The sequence below is a fragment of the Peromyscus californicus genome, unplaced genomic scaffold (assembly GCF_007827085.1).
Source record: "Peromyscus californicus insignis strain IS unplaced genomic scaffold, ASM782708v3 Scaffold_11__1_contigs__length_118956290, whole genome shotgun sequence".
Lineage (NCBI taxonomy): Eukaryota > Metazoa > Chordata > Mammalia > Rodentia > Cricetidae > Peromyscus > Peromyscus californicus.
The window spans coordinates 43,533,943-43,561,934 of record NW_026294402.1 but is presented as its reverse complement, the minus strand read 5'-3'; the positions used below and the strand labels follow the sequence as shown (position 1 = coordinate 43,561,934).

General features: G+C 48.0%; 1 protein-coding gene across 2 annotated transcripts; it reads right to left on the bottom strand.

Annotated features, from left to right (window-relative positions):
* Positions 1–17: 17 nt before the first annotated feature.
* On the bottom strand, positions 18–14,697 carry Tmprss5 (transmembrane serine protease 5). Of its 2 annotated transcripts, XM_052759899.1 has the most exons (14): positions 14,561–14,695; positions 13,347–13,472; positions 12,631–12,733; positions 12,227–12,325; positions 11,612–11,734; positions 9,635–9,770; positions 9,326–9,439; positions 7,961–8,004; positions 7,123–7,285; positions 5,348–5,526; positions 3,998–4,096; positions 3,415–3,557; positions 2,973–3,125; positions 18–1,336 (listed from the first exon to the last, which is right to left on the bottom strand). In XM_052759899.1, exons 3-14 carry the CDS (start codon positions 12,704–12,706, stop codon positions 1,328–1,330), a joined length of 1,338 nt encoding a protein of 445 aa, XP_052615859.1. In that variant the 5' UTR covers positions 12,707–12,733; positions 13,347–13,472; positions 14,561–14,695; the 3' UTR covers positions 18–1,327. The 2 variants fall into 2 exon arrangements, with proteins under 2 accessions (XP_052615859.1, XP_052615868.1); XM_052759908.1 differs by lacking the exon at positions 3,998–4,096 and having other exon boundaries at positions 14,561–14,697.
* Positions 14,698–27,992: the final 13,295 nt, after the last annotated feature.

Sequence of the window (27,992 nt, the reverse complement as noted above, 5' to 3'; positions counted from 1 at the left end):
GCACCATAAAAAATTCATTGAGGTTTTTGGAAACAGGATAGCCATTGCATTTTAATTGCTAGAGACCAGAGAGTAGGGGAGAGGCTTCCCTGGGAAGAAATCTCCCCAAGCTAAAAGGTTCAGCTACCCCCTAAAAAGAGCTAAGGGGGGAAAGCTGAACCCTATGGGGAGTCCAGCCTTCCCTAGAAGCACTGACTTCAGTGGTACTCAAAGTCTTAGAGCACCTGGACAGTTGGTCCTTTTTTTGCTGCAGATGGTGACCTACAGGTTTAACTAACTTAAATAATTTAATAACTAGGGACCTGCCAAATTCTGGAGTTGATGAGTTGGAGTCAGTATGTAACTTTCAAGAAGCACATATAGAAGGAAAGTTGTATTTCTCTTCAGTAATGTGTGTGACAGTGTGATGGCTAGTCTTCACTGCCAAGTGTGCCCGATTGGGAACTGCCTGGGAGACACAGCGCTAAACATGCCGGTGAGGGAGGAAGCTTCCAGACAGGAGTAACTGAGACCTGCCCTGAACGTGAGTGGCACTTCGCCACGGGCTGAGGTCCAAGACAAAACACAACGTCATCTCTCCCTGCTTCCAGACACTGAAGGACCAGCTGCCTCATACTCCTCAGCACAGTAGACTGCATCTTTTGTCTCGGAGCCAAATAAACTCCTCTGGTCATGTGTTCTGTCACAGCAGTGACAAAAGTAGCCAAACACAAAGAGGGGAGGGGGACTTGACCAAGATTATTACAATTTTCACTTAATAACAAATCTCTTTCAATCAATTCCCAGAACTGTCATTTGAAAAATGGCATCCTAGCCCAGCTCCATCTTTCTTGCGTTATAGACTCCTGCCTCATGCAGGGCTACTAGAGTTAGCTCAGAACAGGACCAGTGGGGTAAGGGGGAGGATCCTGACTTCCATGTCTTTACCTGACCTAGTCCAACCTTGACCTCATCTGCCCAGGAACCCTGGAGATAGGGTATTCTCTAGAGTTGGACTTAGCCCTCCAGAGGCTCCAGGAGAAAGCAGGGTTGGAGCATCTCCAGCATCCTCCCAATAGATGCACATGGAGTCCAGGGAGGGCAGAAGAAGTCTCCCAGATGCTTCCAGAAGCCTCTTCTGTGGCTTCTCTTACCCCTTCCTCTCCTCATCATTCCCAATCCAGCTCCAACCTCTTTCCTGCTATGGAGGCTCTCCAATGAGAAAGAGGAACTAGAAATCAGAGCCTTTGGAGAGAGGTCCAGTGACCCAGCTGCTGGGCCTCAGACTGGGTTGATCCATGGGAGATCCACAGTTCTGCATCCAAGGCTGCAGCTGCTTCTCCTGTAGCTAGCGGACCTGCCAGGGAGCCAAGAGACAAAGGCTTCTGTGTAATAAGGTTGAGGAAAACAAGAACATCTAGAGCAAGGAGTCCACATGGCTCTATCTCATGCCAGCCAGGTGACATTTTTACCTTGAGACAAGAGCTCATGTACCCCAGACTGGTCTTGAACTCTAGCCGAAGATGACATTAAGCTTCTAATCTTCCTGTCTCCATCTCCTAAGTGTTCAGATTATACATGTGCACCACAATGCCCGGTTTATGAAATGCTGGGGCTCAAACCCAGGACCTCTTGAATGCCAGTCAAGCCTTCTCCCAGCTGAGCTACATCCCCAGCCTCCCTCAAGAGACTTCACATTAGCACATCACATTCGGAAGGTAGACTTCTGTCTACCAAATGAACCTACACATATCTGCTGCTCTAGGTTTTTAAAATTTGATTTGAATGTGGATGCCTATCCCCTAAGCTCTAGAGCAGTGGTTCTCAACCTTCTTAATGCTGAGACCCTTTAATACGGTTCCTCGTGTTGTGGTGACCCCCAACCATAAAATTATTTTTGTTGCTACTTCTGTAATTTTGCTACTGTTGTGAATCATAATGTAAATATCCGAAATGCAAGATATCTGATATGGGACCCCAAAGGGGTTGCAACCCACCAGTTGAGAATTGCTGCTGTAGAGTGTGCCGAGGGCTCGTCACTCAGCCTTGGGGAAAGATGCTGTCCACTACCACGGCTTGTGAGAGACTACTTAACATAAATACCTGCTTTTTAAATCTTTTGGGTGGGGGGGGGCTGGGGGGTGAGTGCATATCTGGAAGTCAGAGGACCACCTCGGGTGTCAGTCTTCACCATCCACACAGTCTAATGTTAGCTGCTGACTACATCAGGTTCTGCCTCTCTTGCTGTAGGAGACAGATACATTCTGCATCCTCCTCTCTCTCTCTCTCTCTCTCTCTCTCTCTCTCTCTCTCTCTCTCTCTCTCTCTCTCACACACACACACACACACACACACACACACACACACACACACACACAGGAGTTTACATGAGTTCTGGAGATGTGGACTCCTTACACTCACATGACAAGCACTTTGCCAACATTGCCATCTGCCCAGCCAGACACTATGCTTTGACATGAACTGTCCCACTCAGTCCTCTCTCTAAACAGATTCACCCAAGGGTCATGCAAGAATTTAGCTGTCCAATGCTGAATTCTCTCTGGAGAGTGTGAACACAGCCACTAACTAGTAACTGCTTTCGAGGCCAGCGTGAACGATGCTGGAATAGATGATAGACCACACTGTGCTTACTCACCCCAAGCCAGCCACGCCACCACCGCCCGGCTAAGTTCTCCCTCTTTTAATGACCACCAAAGAGTATAAGACACAGCGAGGATGGTTATGACCAAAAAGTGTGGGCTTACTAAGGGTAGGAACTTGCCAAAGGTCACCCCCAAAAGGCAGATCTAGGTTACACTCAGTCTACCCTTTCCCAGCTAGTACTTAAGTTTCTAGAAACCCAGGGGGTTCCCGTCCTAAGTGTCCTTTCTTTCTTCTCCCAGTCTGGCAAACATTCTCTAGTCCCATTTTCAACCCTCAATGTCCTGGGGCAAGTCCTTCAGAAATGGGCTGCTCATCTGCCCCACACTCACCCGCACGGTGTCGTGGATCCAGTCCAGGAACTCTGCTACCTTGGCATAGACGCCTGGGTGATTGGGCTCTGCACAGCCACGACCCCAGCTGACCACCCCTACGAGGTGCCACATGTCACCACTGGGACACACTAGGGGTCCCCCGCTGTCCCCCTGAGGAATCCAGATATGAAGACACAAAGAAACAACAATCAAAACCCGTCTGGTGGAGCAGCAGCGGTCTACCATGGGGAATGGACTCTCCTGGTGGAGAGGGAGGCTCTTGCTTCCTGGTGTCATACCTGCTGGCCTCACCTTCCACAAACCCTTAGTATAAACTCCCTAGGGAGTCTGGCTTCCCCAGCCCATGTGCACTAAGCAGGGGACCAAGCCGATGCAAGTCCCCTGCTCCCACCTTCCACCCCTGGCGGGTCCCGGCTCCTCCCGCCACTACCAGCCACACCTGACACGCATCTGCCCTTCCGTCCAGGTAGCCGGCACACAGCATGCGGTGTGTGAGTGCCCCGCTGTACATGCATGAGCTGTTGCAGAGGTGGGTGCTGAGCAGGGGTACCACTGTGTCCTGCAGCGTGTCTGAGCTGTGGGCTGTAGGAGACACAGAGAAAAGCTGCAGGGTACCAAAGCGGGCCAAGAAGGCAGGGCATCAAGATAGAGAAGAGGTCCTGAGGACACAGACTCAAAGAAGGAAGTTTGGGCAGAGCTACGGACCTGGGTCAGAGGACAAGAGTCTGCCAGATGCCCAGCTGGGAACGAGGAGAGGAAGAGACAGACACAGTATACCAAATGCTGAGGTCATGGTGCTCCTGGGACCAAGAGCAGGGGAGTGAAAGGGCCTGGGTTGAGGGGAAATGTTCAGCGGTTGCTCTCCATAGGAATACTCAGGCAGGAAGAGACTGAATACCCATGAGTCACCAAGGGAGGAAAAGAGTGCCCTTGTCAGGTGACCAGAGGAAGGGGAAGGGGGACAGTTTAGAGAACACCTCTCCCTCCCCATTTTATACTCAGGGCCCTGGGAGCTCACTCACTGTGGCTGGGGTCGGTGTGGCCCCAGCCAGACACCCAGCACTGAGACCCTCTTGGAAAGTGTTGCTCCTTGGCTGGCAAGCACACAGCGCCCACAGTGTCTGTGGAGAGGCACATAGTTCTGGTCCTGGCTCAGGCTGGGCTTCTCTCCTGAAGAGCCTGAATGAAGACCCTTCTCATCCCCTTTTCAACAGCCCTGGGACCTGGCCTCTACCACCAAGATTACTAATAAATAGGTTGAGCAATGTCCCACCTTGGGGGTGAAGATATGGTGCCCCTAGAAGTGGGCAGTACATTTGCTGCCCTGCCCAACCTGGGGGCTAGCGGGAGAATGGAAATTCTTCTGGCACTGGATGCCAAATTCTAACGAGACCCATTTATCCTTTTCTCCAGAATGTCTGGTCCTTCTTGGGACTGTATTTCCAGACGTGTGTGACATATTCTATGAGTGGAACCAAATACGTATTTAAGTAGTACACTGACATTCCACAACATAGACACACTTCCCTCTAACTGTATCAAGGAGAAGGCCTCCAGTTGGTGCTGGTCCACACCCCTCATAGTGCTGTCAATCTCCCATCCAACCAGAAGAAGCAGGCCCAGGCTCTGCAACTTCTACAGAAGACTCTAGCAACCTAGAATTTTAGTACTGTTTTGTTTTCAAATTACAGATCTATGAATACATGAGTGTGTGCACATGGAACAGTAGTGCATGCATGCATGTATGTTTCTAAGGATTCATGTGCTTTTTGAGAAGGTGTGTGTGAGCATGCAAGGAGGTAGTTGGTGGGACAGCTTCAGTCCAGGCAGGTACCGCAGCAGGAGGAACCCTGGTCCTGGAATCAAAACATCTGCTTGGGACCTATTTTGCCCTTCTTTAAACTTCAGGGTTCTTGTCTGTATATACTTCCTTCATCATGGCTGTTAGGAGGGTTGAGAGGAAAAAAAGATTTCAATAAATAAGAAATCGCTTTCCCTATAATGTATCACAAAGTGCCTGAACCTGGGTCCAGCCTGGGAACAAGAGTGAAGCCAGCTATTGGTGGAGAAGGCTCAAGAGAAGTTCTGCTTGGGACCTGAAAGTAAATCCTATCTATACAGCCCCAGTATTAAAGGTCTTCAATCTTTGATCTCCAAAGAGCCTTGTAAGTGTTAGTGCAATTTAGTCTCAGAAGAATGCACACACCCTGTGATGCCACATGAACTGAAGGGCTTAATATTTGCCTAACCCTAACCCTAACCCTAACAACACTACAGGAAGCCTCGGGAATCAGCTCACCCCTCCTCCCGCAGGTCTCTGTTCCTTGGTCACCACTGCACCCAGCCTGCTCATCCCAAAGCCAGAGTCTCACCTGAGAAGTTGAGTGGAGTCCGGAGCTGCAGGAGGGCGACATCATAGTCATGGTTCTGGGCGCTGTACAAAGGGTGGGGAATGATCTTCTCCACCATAGTTCCCTGGTGTTGTCGGACAGCACTGTGGCTGACCAACCCTGCATGAACCCGCCAGCTGGACAGGCGGGACAGTCTGAAACTGCACACAGAAACCTACTGAGCCCAAGGAGGAAGAGGCAGGAAGATTAACATAAGTAAGGTGGTGGGTAGAGGGAACTCTTGAGGGAAACCTTTAGTGGGCACTGTCATAAACCTGTGAGCTCCAGGGACCCCAAAACCATGCCTCTTAATATTATCCCCAGCAGCTGGCAAGACACTGGGCTGGAAGATAGTTCAGTCAGCAAAGTGCTTTCTCTAGGCAAGCATGAGGATCTGAGTTCAGATCCTCAACACTCACATAAAAAGCCAGGCATCATGCAATATGTCTATAATCTAACAGGCAGAGACAGGAAGATCCTTGGAGCTTGCTGGCTTACCCACATACCCATACCCATACCCAGACACAGACACATAATTAAAATTAAAATAAATCTTAAAGTGTATAAGGTAGAAAGCAAGTGAGGAAATCACTTGACATTGATCTGTAGCCTCCACATGTCCATGCACATACGCACCCATGAGTACACAGAGAGAGAGAGAGAGAGAGAGAGAGAGAGAGAGAGAGAGAGAGAGAGAGATACTATTCATCTGCATCCACCACTTTCTCCTGTACAATTTCCATCCAAATTTTGTAGCAAGTGTGAAAGACCATTTACGACACCAAGACTTCCCTCAGTCCTCTCTCTCCACTTACGTGAAATTCTGAGGATCACTCATCCCTCCACTAGCCCGTTTCCTCACTGTAAAGTGGAGATCAGCTTGTCTGCCCTACCTACTGCCAAAATCTCACTCACTCATCATCCATCTACCTCCACCTCCACAGAACCGATATTGAGTGCCTATCATTCAAGAGACTACCGTAGCCCTGAAGATGTGGCGACAAAGAAAACTAGAAAGGGATTCAGTGGTAGATAAGACTGATCGTCTCTGCCCAGGGACAGCTTCCAGTCTAAAGGGGAGAAGGACGTTCAACATGTCCGCACACAGACAATGATTTAATGGCCGCGCTAAGAAACATCAAGAAGCACAGAATGCTATGGATGCAAAATGGAAGGGAACTGGGGAGATGGTTCAGTAAGAAAGGTGTTTGCTTTGGAAGCATGAGGACCTGAGTTCAAATCCCCAGAACCCATTTAAAAGCTGAGTGAGCATGGCATCCTGCTGGAAATCCCAGCACAGAAGATGGAGACAAATCCCCAGAGCATGGCAGCTAGCCAGACTAGCCAAATGTGCAAGTTCTGGGTTCAGTGAGAGATGAGAGATGCTACCTCAATATCGAGAGTAGGAGAGCATTTGAAGAAAATACCTGACATCACCCAATGTCAACCTCAGGCCTCCATGCCCACATACAAACATGCACACACACACACACACACACACACACACACACACACACACACACACACGTGCATATGCAAGGGAAGTTGCATACACACACAGAGAAAGGAGAATATAAAGAACCAGTATTTGTGTTATTACTGTTCTTCATGCAGAACTGAACTTGGCACCAAACAAGGACATCCCCCTTGCTTCCTTGGAGACAGACAGCTGGACACGGACATTTTATTCAGGACATACCAAGAGACAAACAGAAAAGGTGACTGTGACTCACCTCCCATCCACTCCCAAGACTTACCTGTACATGCAGTGGGCAGCAGTCACTACCCAGTGGGGTGCCAGCACAGAGCCCCCGCACGTGTGCCGGGAGCCAAGCATCACACTCACTTGCCACGGCCAGCGCCCAGAAGCCACAGCCTGACCGCCAACTATTCGAGAAGCCAGAGGCCTTGCCCCACACTCTGCCAACAGAAAAGGGTAGGCTAGAAAGAGACAGAGCTGGGTGCAGAGGGCCTGTGCCGACAGCTCTCACTTGTCATTCCTGATTCTAAGTAGGGGACAGGAAGCTGAGTGTATTGATGACCTCAGCCCGTGCACCTGCACGGGGACCAGGTCTGTGGGGTCTATGGAGCTCTACTGCCCACTCCACTGTACAAGTCAACGTGTCCAGTGTGATGGGTATGAAGAGGGACTAATAGATAGACAGGCAGGCACGGGATGGTGGGTGAAGGAACAATGTAAGCTGTTTATCATTTGACTCTAGTTCACTACCCACAGTCTCTTGAAGCTGCTGGGAGAGCATGTATATTTACAGCCAGTAGTAATTCCACCTACAGGGCCCTTCAGAAGGAAGGGCAGGGTGGCAGTAGTGAAGTAGAGAAACCATTAGCCCAGCACAGTGGCTGGTGGGACACATGACAGAGACTTAAAAGGACTCTTCTATCTGGGCAGGTCGTATCTGCAAGGAGCCCAGCAAAAAGATAGGCAGGTAGATAGCCAAGGACACTCCAACCCAGCTCACAGGCACACACATAGAAACCTGAGCAGGCCCCTTCATACAGCTCTTCCACACTCAGGAGAACTGGAAGACTCCCTTCCTCCCACTGCCAAGTTCCTGGACACAGGATATGACTCACCAGAACATTTGAGAGAAACAATTCGGCCAGAAGGACAGTGAGAGCTGCAAGACAGGAGTGTCCCTAAGAAGCTAGGCGGTGCCACCCAAAGGCCACGTACAACCAAGGGTGTGGAGAGTGGTCAGGGGGTTCTCCACAGTTTTGTTTGGTTTTCTTGAGATAGTGTGTCATGTGACCCAGGCTAGACCCAAATTCACTCTACAGCCAAGGACGACTGTGTACATGACCTTCTTGCAACAGCTTCCCGAGTACTAGGATTACAGGTATGCACTGCCATGCCCAGCCTGTCTCCATAGTTCTAAAGGTCATGCTGTAGTCCCAACCTTAAGATGCTACCATTTTTTACCATTTTCTTCCCACCCCTCACAAACACCCAGGCCCCTCCTATAACAGCAGCCTGCCCATTCTGCCCCAGCAACCAGAGGGAAACAGAAAGCCTTCACAGTCCTGGAAGATCTGTTTGGATAAGGTCCATATTTACAACAGAGAATTGACAGATGAGAATGCCCAGCTGTTTCCACATGCTCTGAGTAAACAGGTGCTCAGCGGGTAAATGAATGGCCACGGCATGAATGAGTGAATAGGGCCTTACACCCAAGCTTCTTCCAGGCCCAGCCTCTTCTCTGTCCCAGGCCCTTTAGCTAGGGCCTGCAGAGCCCTGCTCTATCTAGTTCTTGTGTCCCCTCTTCCCCCTTAGCATAGCCTCAACTCCCTTTAGACCCAACATTCTTGTCTCTCCCTTCCCATCTCTTCCTTTCAGCAGCCCAATCCCTGGTCTACTTGGTTTCTATTTTCCTAACCCTGTAGCCCTTCTACCCTCCTGGAGGACCTGGGAATCTCACCGAGGGAAAGGGACAGCTGGGGTCACTCTATCTGTAATGCATTCCTGAGAATGGATCTGGAGCTTGGAAGAATGGTTCAGATGAGTAGGCCAAGATGGCTTCAGAGCAGGGATGAGGCCTCTGCCTGCATCTAACCCCGTGGCTTCGGGCAGTTTGAAGGACCCCAGGCTGGGCAACAACCTCTCAGCTTGTGCTGTCTAGAGTATGGTGAGAGTTTGGGTCCATTTTGAGTCCCTTTCTTTTGGACACTATTGGGTTTTCTCCTGAGATACCAGAATTATCCAAGCAAAGCTCAGCCACACGGGTCCCTTGACTTGGAGGCATGAGTCTAGCCCCCAAATGTGTGTTGGCTGTTTATTGGTCACATTGCCCTGGATCAGACTGTTTAACCTCACTGAGCCTCAGTCTCTCTACCTGTAAAAGTGAATTATGGTTTGAACACAAAATAACCCCCCAAAAACTCATAGGCAGGGTACCTGGTCCTCATCCCATGGTACCATTCACCTAACCCACAGAGCCCTACCTGGGCCGCCACGCCTCCTCTAGGAGGCCTCCCAGTCTAGCAGACAGCTGAGCAAACTCCTGGTATCTGGCGAGCTTGATGTCAGACAGATTCACTGCCTTGTGCTGAGTGAGCCTTGGCAGAGGAAGAGAAAACGGGGGAGCCACTTTCAAACTGTAGCGTGAATGAGGTCACGTGGTCAGAACTACACTGTGCACGAGCTGTGCCAGCACTGTGAATGAGCAGGACCAGGATGGTGACCTCTGCGATCCCCACTCCCCACTCCAGTCCCCCCACCAAGCCATCCAGCCCTGCAAGTCTGGCTGCTACCTGAGGTGCCCGAGACTCTGGCAAATGTGCATGCCCAGGGCGGGGGTCCAGCCCTCATGGCACACCAGGAGCCAGTTTGGCCGAGCCTTTACTTGCACTTCAAGCAGGAGATCCTCGCCATTTATTCTGAAAGATACTGAAACCACAGTGTGAAAACTTTCCTGCTGCCAGGGCGGGGTGAGACAAGAGGAGCTGGGCACACGGATCACGCCGGCTCAGTTTCCCCTCTCCCCTGGGTGTCTGGTCAGCACAAAACACAGTATAACACATTTTATAGGTGTTTTCAGTTCCGTGTTTTGACTGCGTGCTTTAGAAGGTGCTCTGAGGCCAGTGAGATTACTCAGCAGGTAAAGGCACTTGTCATCAAGCTTGACAACCTGGGCTGAATCCCCAGAACCCACATGATAGAAAGAGAACCAACAAATTGTCCTCTGACCGCCACATTCCTTCAGTGGCATGTGCACACACATGTGAACTATATAAATAGGAGTATTCTGTCACACTCTTTATCACAATTGCCCAACACTATGAGAAGGCAGTTAGTTACCACCCTCAGCAGAGGGAGTACCAAGGCACAAAGGTGAATTCAATTTGCCCAAGATCATAGGGTCAACAAGGGATGGATCCAGGACATAAACCAAGTCTCCTGAATTTAAATATTGTGACGGTGATAGTTAATATTTATCAACTGCTTTTTTTGTCTATGTTGTTACCGATGGAATTTTTCACATACACATTCTCTCTCTCTCTCTCTCTCTCTCTCTCTCTCTCTCTCTCTCTCTCTCTCTCCTAGATTGAAACTCGAATTCCTCGATGTAAGCATGTTTGGAGATAGAACCTTGAAGAAGGTGATTAAGATTAAACAAAGGACTTGTTCTACAGTTTGCTTGATATAGGGCTTGCCTAGCATGCACATAGCCCTGGGTTTGAGGTCTAGTGCTGTATAAACTGGGGGCGGGGGGTGAAGGGGGTGGAACCTGCCTGTAATCCCTACACTCTGGAGGTGAAGGCAGGAGGAGGCCATGCTCAAGCCCTCTTTGGTTAGAGGCCAGCTTGGAGACATTAGATACTTAACTCAAAAAAAAAAAAAATTAAAAAGATGACATGAGCTCATGGGGTGCTGGTCCAGTAGGGTCAGCATCCTCATAGAAGATGGCGGCTCATTCTTTCTTTCCTTCCCCCACCTCCCAGCAAACAGAAGACAGTGGGAGGATACTGTGGGGAGCCAGGAAGAGAGCCTCTTTGTAACTGGACCTCTAGCATCCAGACTGTGAGAAAATAAACGTGTGCCCCTCCCCCACCTGTAACGCTGTGTTCTGGCAGGCCAGCCGACTAACACAGAGGTTCAGAGCTAAGCTTCTTTTATATATTTGCACACTTTATTACAACCTCATGCAGCAAATACTTTTATTCCATTTCCATTGTATATTGAAAGAAATGGAAGCTCAAAGAAATCATGCACTGAAGGCCATGCATCTAGCAAAAATAAGAAAACCCAGCCTTGATCTAACTAACTTCTCGAACTTTTTCTAACCCCTCAGTCTTTGGGCAGCATTATACTGTGTGACCCCCAGCTCTTACCCAAGAGAAGGGATAGTGGGGACAGCCAAAGGACAATATGGAATGATGTCCCCAGATGTCCAGATGTCCCTATTGTTCACATACTAGCACCCTATACTAGCTCCCTTTCCCCTACACTACTAACTCACACTACCCTAAATGACAAGCTTCCATCTCTTCTACTGGCCTGACCCCCTAGTCACACCCCAGCTAAAGGTCAGGACACCCCTCAGGGATGCATACAAATCCTGAATCCAAGATTAATGATGCCAGATGGACCTTGTCACCACCCTTATCCGGGTAGAAGAGACAGATGGGTGGTAACAAGCTGCTAGTCCTTCATTTTGGTTCAGAAGCTATAAAGGGTCCTGAGCTGGGTAAAGGGCTCTTTCCTGTATATTTGACAGGGTGGCCCACCTGTTTTGGGAAGAGATGGGAGAAGCTCTTCCTCACTGCTGATTCCTGGACAGTTCAGAGTCATCTCCTCCTCCTGCAAGGTCCCGGAGACAGGTGGAGAGGCAGCCGGCCATAGATACAGTACTTCAGGGAAGCACAGAGAGTCACAGAAATGTTGGGGATGGGGAGGAAAACCCCCAGAGGGGTTCAAGGTGCCTAGCCAGCCAGTACTGCAGTCGGGGTAGGCCTGCCTCCTAGAGAGTCCCTATCAGTCACATTGCCTATAGATAGACCCCCAATCAATCTGTAAGGGGGCACAGGACTGTGTCGGACTATCCTGTGTTTCTGTTTGTCTGTTTGTCTCTGTCTCACTAGGAACAATTTCTAGGGGGAAAAAAACTGACTAAAACCATGGATCATCCACACAGTGACAGGACTGTAGGACCAAGCTGTTCCCTCTGACCCCTAAATCCCTCCTGTTTGGGGTAAGCCCTTCCCTGTCTTGCTGTTCACACAGCACAGATGAGGGTGGGGCTTGTTCATCTCTATATAGTGCCTGTTCAGCACCCGCGTTAGTCTCCTAGCTTCCCCCAGATCCTGTCCTCCCCTCTCCAGACAAAAGGGCCCAGCACTGACCTAGGAGCCATGAGCCGACACCTGCTCCAGCCAGCAGCCCCAGGGCTCCCAGTACCGCACAGCCACGTTGCAGACAGAACCAGCGCTGGGACTCAGAGGCTATGACAAGAACAGAGAGTTGCCTGGGTTTCCTGTTTCTGCTAGCAAGCTTTACACAACCTTGAGGGACCAGTACGTTCTAACAGGAGCCTGGCCCTGCCTCATGGGCTCAAAGGGGTAGAGGCAGGTTCTGATCCCTGAAGCCCAGCTCCCACTTGGTCCTGAAGTGGGGAACAGAGCAAGTAGGGGGTAAGAACGAGATGCCCCTCATCCTCACATTGACCCAAGAAGAGCAGAAGGGGTAGAGAAAGATCATCCTTTGCTCACCCCATCCTGTCCCTCCCTAATGGCCCAGTGTGACCTACTGGGTTGTCGCTGGTCTCCCAACTCTGTTCTGAGTATCCCAGGTCCAAGATCCTCTTCTGTGCACCGAAACTCCATTGGGCCTTGGTCATCCAGTGTTGGACTCTGAAGAAATAGTTGTTGGAAATCCAGCATCCCTACCTACACCATGGCTGCCAAAAGAAGGCCCAGCCCTCACCAAGTTCTAGTTTCTAATCTCAGTCCTGCCCCTGAGGCTAACTGTGAGTCTCTATTTACCTCGGAGAATCCTATCCAAGCTTTTTCTGCTCTCCTGGAGCCCCTGACCCTACTGACGTCACTCTCACATGACCGCAACAGCAAAGGAAAACTGGAATCCAGACTTGCTCCACTCCAAAGCCCATGTTGTTCATCAATGGTGCCCTATTCATGCCCCCCATGAGCATCAAAAGGGCACCCCCTGAGGTCTGTCAACATCCCACTCTAGGCACTTTCATCCCTTTTCCTCTCGGAAAAAAGAGAACACACACACACACACACACACACACACACACCATTCATTCCCCCCAAAGTATTTGGCCTAAGTGCGTAAGACACCAGAGGAGACACTATAAGGAATTCAGGATAGATCAGCATGAACTGGAATTCCTCAAATCCTAAATCTTGTCCCAAAGACAAGTCATAGCACATGTCAAATGACCACAGAGAGTTTGACTAAAGCACCAACAATATTCAAAAAAATTAAGAGATGATTTCTCACCAACAAGATCAATGAAGGCTTCTAGGGGGCGGGGAGGGGGCAGTCTCTAAGGCAGTGTCCTCCTGGGTGAGTAGGACTGAAGCTGGTGTGTTTCTATTAGGTATTGTGTGGTCCAGGCAAAGGATGCTGAGGAAGCAAAGACAGGGTGGTAAGAAAGCAGAGAGCAGAGTAACTCGAGTGTGTACCAGAAGCTCTTGACCATGAAGAGCGATGAAATAAGGTAATTGACAAGCACCGAACAGTTCATAACTAAGTCCACAGCCTACCCTGTGAACTTGGATAACTCAGATCATCACTCCAAATCCCTCCCCTAGTGCCCTCTAGCTGCAGCTGGTAAGGGGCAGGGCAAGCCCAAACCACAGGAAGGGCTTACTTAGGTCACTGACCTGGCCATTATTCTCCTTGTTACCAAGCCAGAGCAATCTTTCTAAGATGCAGTTGGGAGCATGGTGGTCCAGTCTTTAAAGTGCCCCATAATCTTTGCGGCCTCGGCATCAGGGTAAGCCTTCACTCCATAGCTCCTAGGCTTTTATGATCTCGCCTTCCCTCATCTCTCCATCCCACCAGAGGCGGGCCATACTTTCCCAGGAGAAACATAGCTCACGGTGTGTGTCCTAATACACATACTCCATCTGTGCTCAGAGATGAGAGCCAAGGACAGTAGGCTTGGGAAAACCAAAGCAGAAGTAGAGGAGTGGCCATAGGCATGTGTGGTTCTTCTCTGGGGATGTAGTTCCTCTTGAGCGGATACTCCCTCCAGTCAGAAAGCCAGGGCCCATTTTAGAAAGAATTCCAAGGTGTGTCCAGCCTTTCCTCTTGTCTCAGTATCCCAGAAGCTACGCTTCAAGGCCAGCCTCTGAACAGATCACCTTACTCAGACACAGACCTACCTCAAAATGCACCTGCCCAAACTCACAGGGTAGCCTAAAAACACAGGCCTTCATTGGGAAGAAACAGCTTTGGTGTGCTAAGTAGGAGGCGATTTAATGCTTTGCTCAGAATAGCCAAGGGCAAACTGCATCATCAGCCCAGAGTAGGGACCACAAGAGAAGAAAATGAAAGGCAGTCTCTGGAGAGATTGCTAGCTCCACAGCCCCTGCTAGGATGCAATCACTGTACCAGAGCTGCCAGAGGAGGCTCTTCTATCAGCCTAGCATCCCAAGGAGGAGGGTGTGTGAGCAGGGATGGAGGGATGGCATGGGGCACAACCTTACCGTGTGACTCAGTTGCATTGATGTAAAGCTGTAAGGTCTGCTGGGCAGGGCGCGGCGCCTGTCCTCATGTCTGGATTGAGTCAACACCCCAGCCAGCATGGTTGGAGGATGATGTCTCCCTGGTTCACACATAGCCCCTCCCCTTGTCTCCCACCCCTACACACATAGACACGCGCCAGAGAGACAATGAACTATGCTCAGGTCTCCTGAATAGGCCCCTTGTTGTAGGGAATTGGGGCCAAGGCTGGGCTGGGCCTGGCAGCCCCAGTCCCTCCTGTCTGCTAACTGGAAGCTTGGAAACAGAAAAACGGAGTGGGGGGGGGGGGGGTGGGCAGCAGGACTACTGTTGCTTAGCAATCAGGTCCCTTGTGCCAAAAAATGTGCCTCATACATGCTAGCACAATTCCCCCTTCTTGCTGACAGGGCTGCACTAGACAGAGTGATATTAGCACTTGTGGAAATGTTTCTGAGCTCTGGTGGAAGCTGGCCTTCCCAGCAGTCTCAGGCTGTCACCATGCTGGGGCTAATAGGTGACGGTGAGGAATCTTTGTCACCCCTCTCTCAGCCATGGCTGTGCCTCTCACCTGATTGCTAAGAAGTGAGGCCTCCCCACCCTGTTTGCCCCTGGGATCCAGGAGTGGGCCCTTGGAGCTTTCTTGCTTCCCCGGGATCCAGGAGAGGTCCCTTAGTGCTATCTTGCCTCAAAGTTCAAGGTAACATAGATGATCCCAGGCTGGGACTGGACACACCTGGGAGCCACGGCTCTTTAAAGAAGTCCCAGGGTAGGGAGCACTGGAGGACAGTGAGTAATCTTCCAGTCTGCCTCTCAGGGATTCCCTCAGACCAGAAGGAAAGCTCGGGGAGTTAAAGAAACCAGGGTTCAGGGAAAAGACAGTACACCTCACAACAAAGGCTGAAGCTGGCAGACTTGGAAAAGAACAGAGCATTGATATTCCTGAACCTTCGCTGTGGTATACATGTGTACCCTAATAAAATTTACCTGAAGACCAGAGAATAGAACATTGATATTCCTGAACCTTGGCTGGGTGATATATTGTGTACCCTAATAAAATTTACCTGAAGACCAGAGAACAGAAGAAGCCACTAGATCAAACATAAATGCCAGGCAGTGGTGGCACACACCTTTAATCCTAGCACTCAGGAGGCAGAGATCGGTCTGGATCTCTGTGAGTTCAAAGCCACTACATGAGATTGACTCAGTCTAGGAGAAAAACAGAGCCAGGCTGTGGTGGCACACACCTTTAATCCCAATACTTGGGAGTCACATGCCTTTAATCCCAGCCCTAGGAAAGTTGAGACAGGAAATGATATGGGTTGGGCGGAGAAAGGTATATAAGGCATGAGGAGACAGGAACTAAAAAGTCTTTCGGCTGAGGAAAGCTGTTCAGGCTGAGGAGTCTTAGAGGTAAGAGGTGGCTTGTTCCTTTGTCTCTCTGATCTTTCAGCATTCACCTCAATATCAGACTCTGGGTTGGTTTGTTTTTTTGTTTTGTTTTTTTTTTTTTTTTGTTGTTGTTGTTGTTGTTTTTAAAAAAAAAAAAAAGACCATTTAGCAATTCAAGTTACACTTGGCTGGTTGAGGCTTTTGTTGAAATAGACATGAAGACTTCATTCTGCCCAGGGAGATTATGGGCCTGTGTTCCATTTCCTTGGGCCAGTCAAGGAAGTAAATTAACTGTATTGTATTACTTTTGCTTTTAACTTTACAGCAAGTTAAATGCTGTTTCATGTGTCTCAAAGCTTGCAATGAATATTGGAGATAGGAGATAGCTAACTATCTTTCTTTTTAAGATTTGTGCACTCATATGTGTCTGTGTAAGCGAATGCTTCATGTATGCGGGTGCCATCAGAGGCCAGAAGGAGGGCATTAGATCCTCTGGAGGTGGTTGTGAGGCCCACAGTGTGGGTGCTGGGAACTGAACTGCGGTCCTCTGTGAGAGCAGCAAGCACTCTTAACTGCCGAGTCATCTCTCCAGCCCTAACCGTACTCTTACCTGTGTTTTCCTTTACATTTTGCTAACTTGGGGTCAGAAAGGCTCCACTGATCGTATTTGCTGTCATCAGCTTATGCTCTAGCTTTGTGGCCATCCTAGCGCCCCAGCTGCTCTTCTGGTTCTCCTTATTCTTGGCTTTTTAAGGGATGTAGTTCTGGATGACTTGCCACTCTTTACGTAGACCAACCTAGTCTTGAACTCATGGAGCTCCTCCTGCCTCAGCCTCCTGAGTGCTGAAATTAAAGGCGCGCACCACCACATCTGGCCTGGGTGGTAGAGCAGAGACGAGCCGTTTGAGTATCACTTCCTGAAATCCCATCACTGAAAATCGTGAGCTGCCTGTTTGAGACTCTCCCAACTCCCGAACTCTTGCCCACCCCACCATTATTACTGCTGAGCTTCTCCTGTGCCAGCCATGCTGTCCCTTTTCACTTCTTTTCCTCATACATTTAGTGAACCCATACACAATGGCGAAGAGACAGAGATCCTCCGTGATGTACAGACACAGAGGACAGAACTGGTGGCCAGAGATGAGACTCCCTGGCTGGTCACTGAAGGCTCCTAGAGCAGCACTCTTCAGCCCACAAGCTTGACCACCTACCGTGTGTCATGAATGAGCCTGGGTAGGGGAGTTAAATAAGTCACAGGCTTGGAGTCCACAGGCTAGGCTAGGAACCGATAGAAATAACGGTTACTTGTGAAAAGGAAAATTACAATGACATGAACATAGAAGTATAGATGAATGGGGGAATAGTTGATTCTTTGCCCGGGGAACCCAGAGAGGTCTTCTCAGAGGAGGGGACATTTGGACTGAGTTTTGAGGGGGGAAAAATGGCAACAACAGAAAAGGGCATTTTGAATAGTCCCGAGTGATGTCTGTGAAACTGAAAGAGAAAATTCTCTCCTCCATAAATGCAGTAAGACAACTAGGGTGGGGGGAGTTAGAATCAAGTCTTCCAAAGTCCTGGAAATTACTCAGAAATTTATAGCAATCTGGAAAGTGTTATTCGAAAGATGAAATATACGGTGAGCATTGTGCATTTTAACTGGCTGGAATCCCATATCCCTCACTCTAGCTCCATAGTAGCCTTGAGAACCATTATCCCATAACAACAATGGAGACAGCAGCCGGGCAGCCACAAGAAGGGAGAACACAGGCTTGTAGCCCTGAACAACCTTCTCAGAGAGCTGTCCTTATTTGACCTGTCTGGTGGGTCCCTGATAGATCTCATTTGCAACAATGCCTTCCTCTGATCTAACTTGGGGCTTTACCTGTTCCAATCTCTTTTTTTTTTTTTTTTTTTTTTTTTTTTTTTTTACTTAAAGGCCAGGGGAATGGGGGTTGGGAGGGTGCAATTGTTAGACCTTATGGTTGTCTGAGGTAGTAGGCAATAGTTTGTCACAATAAACTATATTAGAACCCTTAAAGAAGAGTCTGGGGTATGAGATGCTGCTAAGAGACCGAAGAGCTCTAATGTACTCCTGGACTCCAGAAAGCCACGTACTGCTGAGACCTGTGCACGTGTCCAGAAAAGGTTGACATAAGGAAACTCCTGCCCTCTTACCTCTGGTGACACCCGAGACTCTGCACAAGCAGGAAGGCTTAGCGGAGCCCCTCTGCAAAGACCGGGAGACTTCCTGGTAACACGAACGCAAGGAAGTCTCTGTCCAATCATTAGCACAACACTAAACAGAGACTGCAGTGGTCATGTGACAAAGAATACAGCCTTATAAAACTGGATCTGTAAAGTCACTCGTCAAACAAGCAACACCAAGAACAAGCTCTAAGGACAGGGAAGACTCTGACTCTCAGAGTTCCTGTGCTGTATCATTTGAAATTCAGTTTTCTTTTGTTTTGTTTTTTATAATTTATTTTTATTTTATGTGCATTGGTGTTTTGCCTGCATGTATGTCTGTGTGAGGGTGTCAGGTCCCCTAGAACTGGAGTTACAGACAGTTGTGAGCTGCCATGTGGGTGCTGGGAATTGAACCCCGGTCCTCTGGAAGAGCAGTCAGTGCTCCTAACCGCTGAGCCATCTCTCCAGCCCTGAAATCCAGTTTTTGAGGCTAATGTAGTGGTTTGAACAAAAATGGCCCCCATAGCCTCACAGGGAGTGGCATTATTTGAAAGGATTAGGACATGTGGCCTTTTTGGAGTGGATGTGGCCTTGTTAGAGGAAGTGTGTCATGGGGGTGGGGTGGGCTTTGAGGTTTCAGAAGCTGAAGGCAGGCCCACTGTCTGTCTCTTCCTGCTGCCTGCTGATCTGGATTTAGAGCTCTGGCACCATGTCTGCCTGCATGCCACCATGACAGCAGACTAAACCTCTGAACCTGTAAGCCAGTCCCAGTTAAATGTTTTCCTTTATAAGAGTTGCCATAGTGTTAAAATATTAAAAACAGAAACAAAGAGTTGCCATGGTCATGGTGTCTCTTCAAGCAACTAAAAACCCTAAGACAGCTGGAGAGATGGCTAACTGGTTAAGAGCATGTGATGCTCTTCCAGAGGACCCGAGTTTGGTTCACACATGTCAGGCAGCTCACAACCACCCATAATTCCATCTCCAATGGATCCAACACCCTCTTCTAGCCTCTGCAGACCCGCACACAGACACATAAAATTAAATACAGTTTCCAACAACAAATTATGAGTCCCTTGAAGAAATTAGAAAAGAAGGCACATATATAGATGTGGGGGAGGGGACTCAATCACTAGAAACTGTCTCTGACAAACTCAGACATTAGAAAACCCAGGGGATTCTGCGAAAGGGTCTGCTCCCTTTCTGATGTGACCTGCATGGTCCCCAAGTAAGGCATATAAGAAGCCTCTCTAGCATCAAGTATCTGGATAAAGGGTAATAGTGTTTATTGGAAGCATTAAAAGAACTCCTGGTCTGTTGCACACATAAGCACACACTGGCTGTGACTGCATACACAAGATCTGCATAAGATCAAGCCAGCCAAAATCCCAGCACAGACAAGGAGAGGGGTTCATAAAGAGCCACCCCCTAGCTAGGAAGGTATTGGCAGTTGATGGCTACTGCAGAAAGAAGAGTAAGTTTTCTTCAGGAATCCAGCCCCTGAAAGTCTATCCATGTTTCAGTAGATGGTCCTATACCCATGCATATACAGACAGCACTAAATGGACTCACTGGGTTTTGAGAGAGGGGAGAGAGAGAGAGAGAGAGAGAGAGAGAGAGAGAGAGAGAGAGAAGAGGAGAGGGAAAAGTGGGAGGGTAGAAGGTGAATTGGATGAGAGGAAATATGGGATGTATTTGATTAAAACACATTATGTTCGGTGGTAGTGGTGCACGCCTTTAATCCCAGCACTTGGGAGGTAGAGCCAGGTGGATCTCTGTGAGTTCGAGGCCAGCCTGGGCTACAGAGTGAGTTCCAGGAAAGGCGCAAAGCTACACAGAGAAACCCTCTCTGGGGGCGGGGGGCAAGGTGGGGGGGTGGGGGTGGGGGGGTGGGGGGGGGAAGCTGGGCGGCGGTGGCGCACACCTTTAATCCTAGCACTTGGGAGGCAGAGCCAGGCGGATCTCTGTGAGTTCAAGGTCAGCCTGGTCTACAGAGTGAGATCCAGGACAGGCACCAAAAACAAAAACAAAACACATTATGTTCATGCATGATATTCTCAATTTTTAAAAAAAAGAAAGAGTAGCTGGGTGGTGGTGGCACACACCTTTAATCCCAGCACTTGGGAGGCAGAGGCAGGTGGATCTCTGTAAGTTCAAGGTCAGCATGGTCTACAGAGCAGGTTGCAGAAAAGCCAGCTCTCTGTAGAGAGACCCTGTCTCAAAAAAAAAAAAAAAAAAAAAAAAGGAAAAGAAAAGAAAATTTGTCCAAACAAACTGTGACCCAGCTCACTCCTGATGCTGACTGCAGTGACCAGGACATCCAGTTGTCCTTACCCTGCCATCATCTGTCATAGCAAGTTGACTCAGGTACTTTTTGGACATGGTAACTTAGTTCTTTTCCTATTCAGTCGTCTTCTGTCTTCCCTTATGGTTTCATCTTCAAGAAGGCTGTGGATGGCTTGTGTGCTTAGAAGAGAGAACTCATGTCATTTTTACACAAGTTTTTACATCCAGCATCCTCCCCAAGCCAGCCCCAAACCAGCCCCAAGCTCTGTTCACGCCCATTGCCATCAGGCGGCCTATAATATCATTCTGGGTATTAAATGGCCTTACTAAACACCTTGGATTTGTGTATGTGAGAGAGAATAGGGTTGTTGAAATGGGGTCTCAGTTCTAGCCAAATCTGGCCTTGAACTTGTGGCCTTCCTGCATCTGCCCCCCCAAGTGTTAGGATTACAGGTATGTATTATCACGCCTAGAAACCCTTGGATTCCGATAAGGATATTTCAGTGCAGTTGCTATGCATAGTAAGGAGAGCACACAGAAGTCATTGAAGACTCCAAAACAGTGTTTAAAAAGAAGTGCAGGGCTGAGTTCCCCTGAGTCCTATTCTAGTTGGAGTTGGTGGTGTGGCTGTGCTTTGCTAGTGATGGCAGGACATCGGGGCTGCTGAGGCCAGCTCTGCCCTCTTACAGAGTAGATTCCACACCACATGGGCCTTGTCACTCTCATCAGCCTCCTCTGCCTAGCATTCAGAGCCATTCTGGTCCTCTCTGACTGTTTACCACACGGGCAGAATGCTTAACTCTAGCTTGAAGCAAGAATGAGTCTAGAATATAAAAGTGGAGAAGTCACGATCAAGCAGTGTGCGAGCATTTGAATAAGGGCGACAGCTCCTTGAATCAGGGGCCCTATCTGAAACCACCTAAAGCACAAGCCCTCGAGATGGAGGCCCAGAGGCCTATGCTTCCACCTGGTAATCTGAAGTAGCCTCACCCTAGTCCTGGCCTGGTTCCCTTGCCACCTCCCATGGACAACTGCCTGGTCCACCAGGCCCACTTCTGCACGTGAACTTCCCCTCACGAGTCTCGAAATGAGTGTTTCATTTCCCTCTTCAGTCACTACCCGCAAGAGCATCAAGGACCTTTCTCAACTTCCTTCACATGGTCCCTGGAATCCTAAGAGAAAACACAATGTTCTTCTCTTTCACCCAAATGGAAACATCAAATTCTAATTCATATGGATTTCTCAGGCTTATAAAGTTTGTAGAATGAAAACACTAGATCCAACCTCTCTCCTTTCAGAGGGAAAATCGAGGTTCCCAAAGGTGGAGAGCACACAAGCTCAGGCCTTCTGACTTCCTGTCCAGACTCTTTGCCCATGCCAAGCCATGCATATCTGCACAAGTCAGATATTCACTCCGAGGGAAGAAACCCCGCCTGTGGACGAATGCTCTGGTCAGCATTCATGGACTCTCACAGTAATCACCACCTCCCCTTCCTATCTGCCAAGAAATAACAGTTTCTGTCCTTGATTGTCTGGATTTAAGGTTGACATCACCTTGTGTTCCCAACTGCCTGCTCCGTGGATTTCAGACATATTTAGACAGCCTCCTCAATCAGATCAATTCCTCATGGCATTTCTCCACCTCACTATGCTTGTTCTCTCTGATGAAGAGAGAAGGGTTGGTTTTCCAGGTGATGGTAGTGAGACAACATGGGACTGGGGGATGCTTGTGAATGGACTTTTCCTTTCTTCGTGATGAAGATAGAGATGGCTTCATCTCTGTCAGTAATGCAGCCCTCGATCTTACCCAGTCTCCACTGTAACAGGGCCCACGCTCATCTATAGTATCCTCAGACAGTTACCCCACCTCTTCTAAGTTCAGTTTGGGAATCCCACTGGGGTTCATGCAAGCCATCAGACCCTTTACCACCGTCCTACAACCTGATGAAACCCAAACACATATCTCTTTCCATCCAGACCTCTGGAGAGCAGTTCTCCCAACAAATAAATGAATGATTCCTGAGTCTCATAAAAGAAAAGCTTTAATTAGTAAAAATTGGGGAAATGCTGTAACTAGTTAATTTATTCCACATCATTATTACGTGTGGATAGGCAAGGGAGGCCCCCTGAGTGACTGTTGCCATTCTCCTTGCTTTGACTATAATCTCCTTGCTTTGACTATAAAGAAATGGATAAAACTGTATTTAGGAAGAAAAGCCAGGTGGTCCCATGTGCTAATCAGCTGCTTTTTCAGTAGCACACTGCATTCTGAACACTTTATTCTGCTTTGCTAAACCTACCAAAGCGAGAAAGGAGTACTCAAGTAAGGCTGAAGGGCAGGCTGCCTCCTCAGAAGGGCTCTGAGGGGCCTGGAAGTGACTCCCACTCAACCTTTTCTTCCTCAAGGGCCTTTTTGTCTCCGTGCCCCCCCCCCAACGTAACCTTTATTAATTACTACCTTAGGGTCACCTCAGTTGGGCAATATCAAAATCTGCCCTCTTTTCCAATCCCACAGCTATCCTAGCCACCCACCAGCATCTTCCCCAGGGTTACCATAACAACCACCTATTGATCTTCTGCCTCTGGTCTGCATTATAATCAGCCTGGACTATCTTTCCCTTAAAGAAAAGCTAACTCTATCAGGCCAAAGAGATGGCTCAGTGGTAAAGGCACCTGCCACTAAACCTGATGACCTGAATTCTGTCTCCTGGACCCACATGGTGGAAAAAGAGAACAGACTCTAACACAAACCAACTTCGACCTGTACATGTGCACACACACTCACACACACATACACATGCATGCATACACATATGCACACATGTGCCCACACATACATGTACACAAATGTACACAAAATAAATGTAATGAAATATTAAAAAGAAAATCTACCAATATGAAATAATAAATAAATGAAAATGGATTATTCTCTTTCATGCCTTGCTGCCAAAGCAATATTGCCAAGAGCAAGCTTGAATATATGAACCTTCCATGGATACTCACAGCCACTGTAGCCTGGTGAATATTAACCATCACACCACCTTTGCCCTTCTAAACAAGCCCCCTGCACCCCTTCTCTCTCCCACACCACCCGTCCTCCAGGCAGCTACTAGGATTCCTTCCTAAACCAAGTTCAGACCTGACCACTCTCCCTCTTAGACAAACTTCCCTGTCTTCCCTTTGCTAGCAGCACAAACTTGAAATTCTTTAGGCTAACCATCCAATATACTTCATGAGCCAATCCCAAACCAATTGTTTGCGTTCATGTCTGTGTATCCTTTCTTCTCTGTAGCCTACATCCTAATGACAGCACCCCAGAATAGTCAAGTAGAAGACCACTCCCATGCCCCACCTTCATTTAGTAGGTACTCTCAGCCTGTAAAGTCCTTCCCTCACGTTTTCTCTAAACTAAAAACTACTTCAAGATGCAGTCCAACTCTCAACACATCGCAAACTGTACTTCTAATGCCCTAAGTCCAGGATTAGTGGCTTCTGTTTGTGTACAGATATTCATTCCTGGCACTTTGCTCGATAATGACACATCACAGTCTTCAATTGAGGGGGAAACTAGCCACTCCCATCCCCTGCACCAGCCACCACAGCAGCAGCAAAGAGAAGGAATGTCGGGAAAACAGCTCTCTCCTTCCCACGCAGAACCATGTACTCCCAGGAGCAACTGGAGCACAAGGCTGCCCTTATTGAAATACCCAGACAAAAAAATGACCCAAGCTGTATTCTAGGAAATGGTTTATAAGCCTACAAAGAACTACTCATTGTCCTTGGATGATTTCTTCAGCTCTGAGATAAAATATGAAGTTTATAATTTACATGCTACAAATTAAAATGCCTTCCCCGCAGCTGCTCATTTTGTAAAGTAGTTTTTCACTCTGTTTAAAAGCCATTTGTGGAGGGAGAAAAGGGAAGAGGGAAATTATGTAATTGTACTATAATCTCAAAAACTGAAAGAAAAGGAAAGACCCACATACAAAGACATTGGTTTTGAAAGTCATTCAGGTTTCCATGTGAAGACATGTGAAATAAACTCTGCTCAAAGTGGACCATGAGACCAGTTCCCCACAGAGGGAGTCAGTGGTGCCAATACCAGACACATCAGACATTTGCCATCTGCTTTAATTAAGACCTGAAGAAGCAACAAAAATATTAATCGTGTGGTTAATTAAAGCCAACTTCCTTAACATCTGCTCTGGGTCAGCAAAAGCAGTCGAAAACTTTCCGTCACCGCCTGGTGACTAGCACAAGTGCAAAACGTCTGTGACTTGGAAAAAATAACTCACTCTCCACATGTGCAACTTCCTTTGATACTCCAAGTCTTTGCTTCACTCTCCAAGGCTGGTTCTCATCAAGCATGCCAAGTCTTGTTGAGAAATGCATGCAGGGCTGCTCTCTCAGAATTCAGTCTAGCTCAGACACACATTTGGGGCACAGGAAGTGACAAAATATAGTCCCAGTAATATATCATATATACGTCATGCAACATATGCAAGATTATAGTCCCCCTTGTTTTACATTAGCTTTTGTGGAGACAGGTCCTTTGAACTTCAGTTCGTGTTCAAAACTATCCTAAGGATGGAGAGATAGCTCCATCTGTTGACCTGAGTTCAATCCCTGGGATCCATATTTTAAAAAATAATAGATAAGCTAGGTAAGATGATAAATTCTTGAAATCCCAGCACTAGGGAGATTCAGACAAGTGGATCCCTGGAGTTCATTGGCCAGCCAGACTAGTCTGCTTGTCAAGTTCCAGGCCAATGAGAAGCTTTGTCTCAAAAGAAAAGAAAAAGGAGGCAGAAGAGGCCTAAGGAATAACACCTGAGGTTGTCATCTGGTAACTACAATCATGCTTACATGCAGGAATTCATACTACACATACACACGTGCACACGCCAGCACACACGCATGCACGCACACACACACTTAAACAAAAAGCCAGCCTGAGAAGTAAGCAGACCAGGACCTTCTGTCTCCATTTGATGAGTGACCCCACCGAGAGTATGGAGACTAAATGATTTGCCCAAGTTCACACTGAGCAGTAAAGAACAGGTGCAAATGTGAAGCCAGGTGCCCTGAGTGCAAGTCCAGAGCTCTCTCTATCTCTCCAGGGCTGACTGTCACAGGAGGGGAAAGATCCATGACAAACATAAATGTATAAGGTCAGTCAATGTACCTGGGAGTAAAAGTTAGGTCTAGGACAAGGGACAGGTTGGAAGTCATGCTCACTTGGATGGGTGGGGAGGAAAAACCCACACAACAGAACATGGTGGCTCTGTGATGCAGTTTTAGGGACCTTCTACAGTATAAGAGAGCTAAACTGATGTCTGGAAAGCAGATGGAAGCTGCAGGGCCCTGCCTTGTACTCCAGTTCCTTTACTTTCAAAATAGACACCCAGGAGAGAGACTCCTAAATGCTCCTTCAGGCTCTCTCTCATCCTGCCAGAACAGAAGCCAAGTTCCCAGGGCCTGGGGCTACTTCGGGGATGTCTGGAGTATGCTCTGTTAGGCTTGTCCTGTGTTGTCTGCCGGTCCATGAGTCAGTCACGGAGCAGCTGCCCCAGCAACTCGGCTAATTAAATTAGAGTCCACTGAATGCTTTATTGACCTGGCGCTCACTCCAGTGAGCAGGCCCACTTTGAAGGTGACTGTATTCACAGCTGTTCACTAACAGATTAAATAAAATGGACAGGCAATAAGGGGCAGCAGGGAAAGTGAAGCACGTGAGCAGTGTTGGCTAAAGCGCAGCTGTGTGAACTGGAGATCTGTGTGGTATCGGGAGTGGAACTGTGCCCCCACCACTTACAGTGTCATGCTCGCAAGTCCCTCACCTGGATGTGTCCTGCCAGACCAGAAGTCCTCACTCCCTCAAAATGGGACCTAATATGTAGGTAGGGTCTTTGCAGAAATGATAAAAGTTTTGAAAAGGGGCTCTAACCTAAAGAGACTTACATACAGGACACATGGAGAGATGCCCCGAAGGAGGAGCACGTGAAGGTACAGGGACAAGGCCATCTATGAGGCGAGAGACCTGGAACAGGTCCTTCCCACTGAGCCATCAGGAGGAGCCAAACTTGTGAACACCTTAACTTTGAACTTGTAGCTTCCAGAACTGAGTGATGAACTTGGCTGTCCTGAAACTTGCATGATGATATCTGTCCCTCTCTGTCTGCCAAGTACTGGGATTAAAAACACATACCACCACCCCAGCTTTCTTTTTCTTTTGTTTTTAAGTTACCCAGCCTGTGGTATTTCATTACTATTTAACTAATTGTTAAGCCTATTAAACTAGTGTATCTGAAAACATGAAAAATAGAAAGACCCCTGGGTGAGACAGACTTCTCTAGAACAAAAAAGGCATCAGTTGCAGAAGCAAACAAGCCTGGGTCAGGAGCCTGATATCACATGACCTTCTGTGAGTCTTACATCAAAACTCTTCATCTCTGTGCTACGGATTCCCATCATAAGATAAAAATGGCAATAACTACCTCATAGGGATGTTCTTAGGATTACATATGAATAGTCTTTGCTTATGCAGATCCAGGTCTCCCATGATCCTTGAGCATCCAGGTGCAGGCTCCACTGCAAATTCTGATGCATGAATCCCTTTTGTAAAACAAGTATAAAATGCTCCCAGGCTGATGTGGCCTCCCCCTCTATGGAATTTTATTCAGTGTATGGACACTTCTGCTCTGGGTTCCGTCTGCCCTGCTGAACTTAACCCACCTTGCTCCTTGGCTCTGACAGGGGTGATGCTCAGAAATCCTTCTGCTCCATTTGTCCTGCCAGACCAGGGCCAGGGACTAGGGTGTTCTCAGCTGCAGGGCCTGCTTCACATCACTTCACTTTGCTCACTCCTACCCATGGCCATGTAGAAGCTGCGAAACCCTGCACATAGGTTTGCATTTTTGTTGCCTTATTTTGTTTACTACTAACCATAACAAAGTCATATAATACAGCCTGATGTACATAGAAATATATGAAAAATCAACTGTTTTTAACTACCTACCTATCCCATCTAAGCTATCCTATCAAAGCTGGACATGGTAGCATATACCTATACCCCTATTACTCGGGAGCCTGAGGCAGGATGAAGACTGAGGCCAGCCTGAGATACATAGTAAGACCCTGTCTCAAAAAAACTAAAGAAAAAGAAAAACCTGACCTTACAAAACATGATATAATAAAAATAGTATTGTGGCTGCAGATGGAAGTCAACAATGAATTCTACAAAAAGGCCATTAGTATGCAAAAACCCTAAGAGTGGCCTCAACATGTAAAAACAAGTGGTAGAAAGATGGAAGTCTAGAGTGTGCTCAAGCTTATTTCTTTAAAAAAATCAATTTCTATCACGGTATGCAAAAGATCAATGGAAGAAAAGGAAAAGGGGTCAGCCTATGCTTGTAGTTAATGTGATATTTTTTAAATGATAGACAACGGAAGAACTCAGCCACCATTTTGCCTCCCCATTCTCTATCAAAAGGAATTATCTTCAACCTGGAAATGATGAGACAAATGCAGTTAAAAGGAATACAAAGCCTAAAA

Excerpts from the sequence above, each read along its gene's own strand:
- Tmprss5 (XM_052759899.1), bottom strand. The coding sequence starts at position 12,706 with ATGGAGTTTCGGTGCACAGAAGAGGATCTTGGACCTGGGATACTCAGA. Across the intron at positions 8,005-9,325 it reads GAGGAGGCGTGGCGGCCCAG|CTCTCACTGTCCTTCTGGCC; the intron begins GTAGGGCTCTGT and ends CCTGTCTTGCAG. Across the intron at positions 4,097-5,347 it reads GACTCCACTCAACTTCTCAG|ACACTGTGGGCGCTGTGTGC; the intron begins GTGAGACTCTGG and ends GCCTCTCCACAG.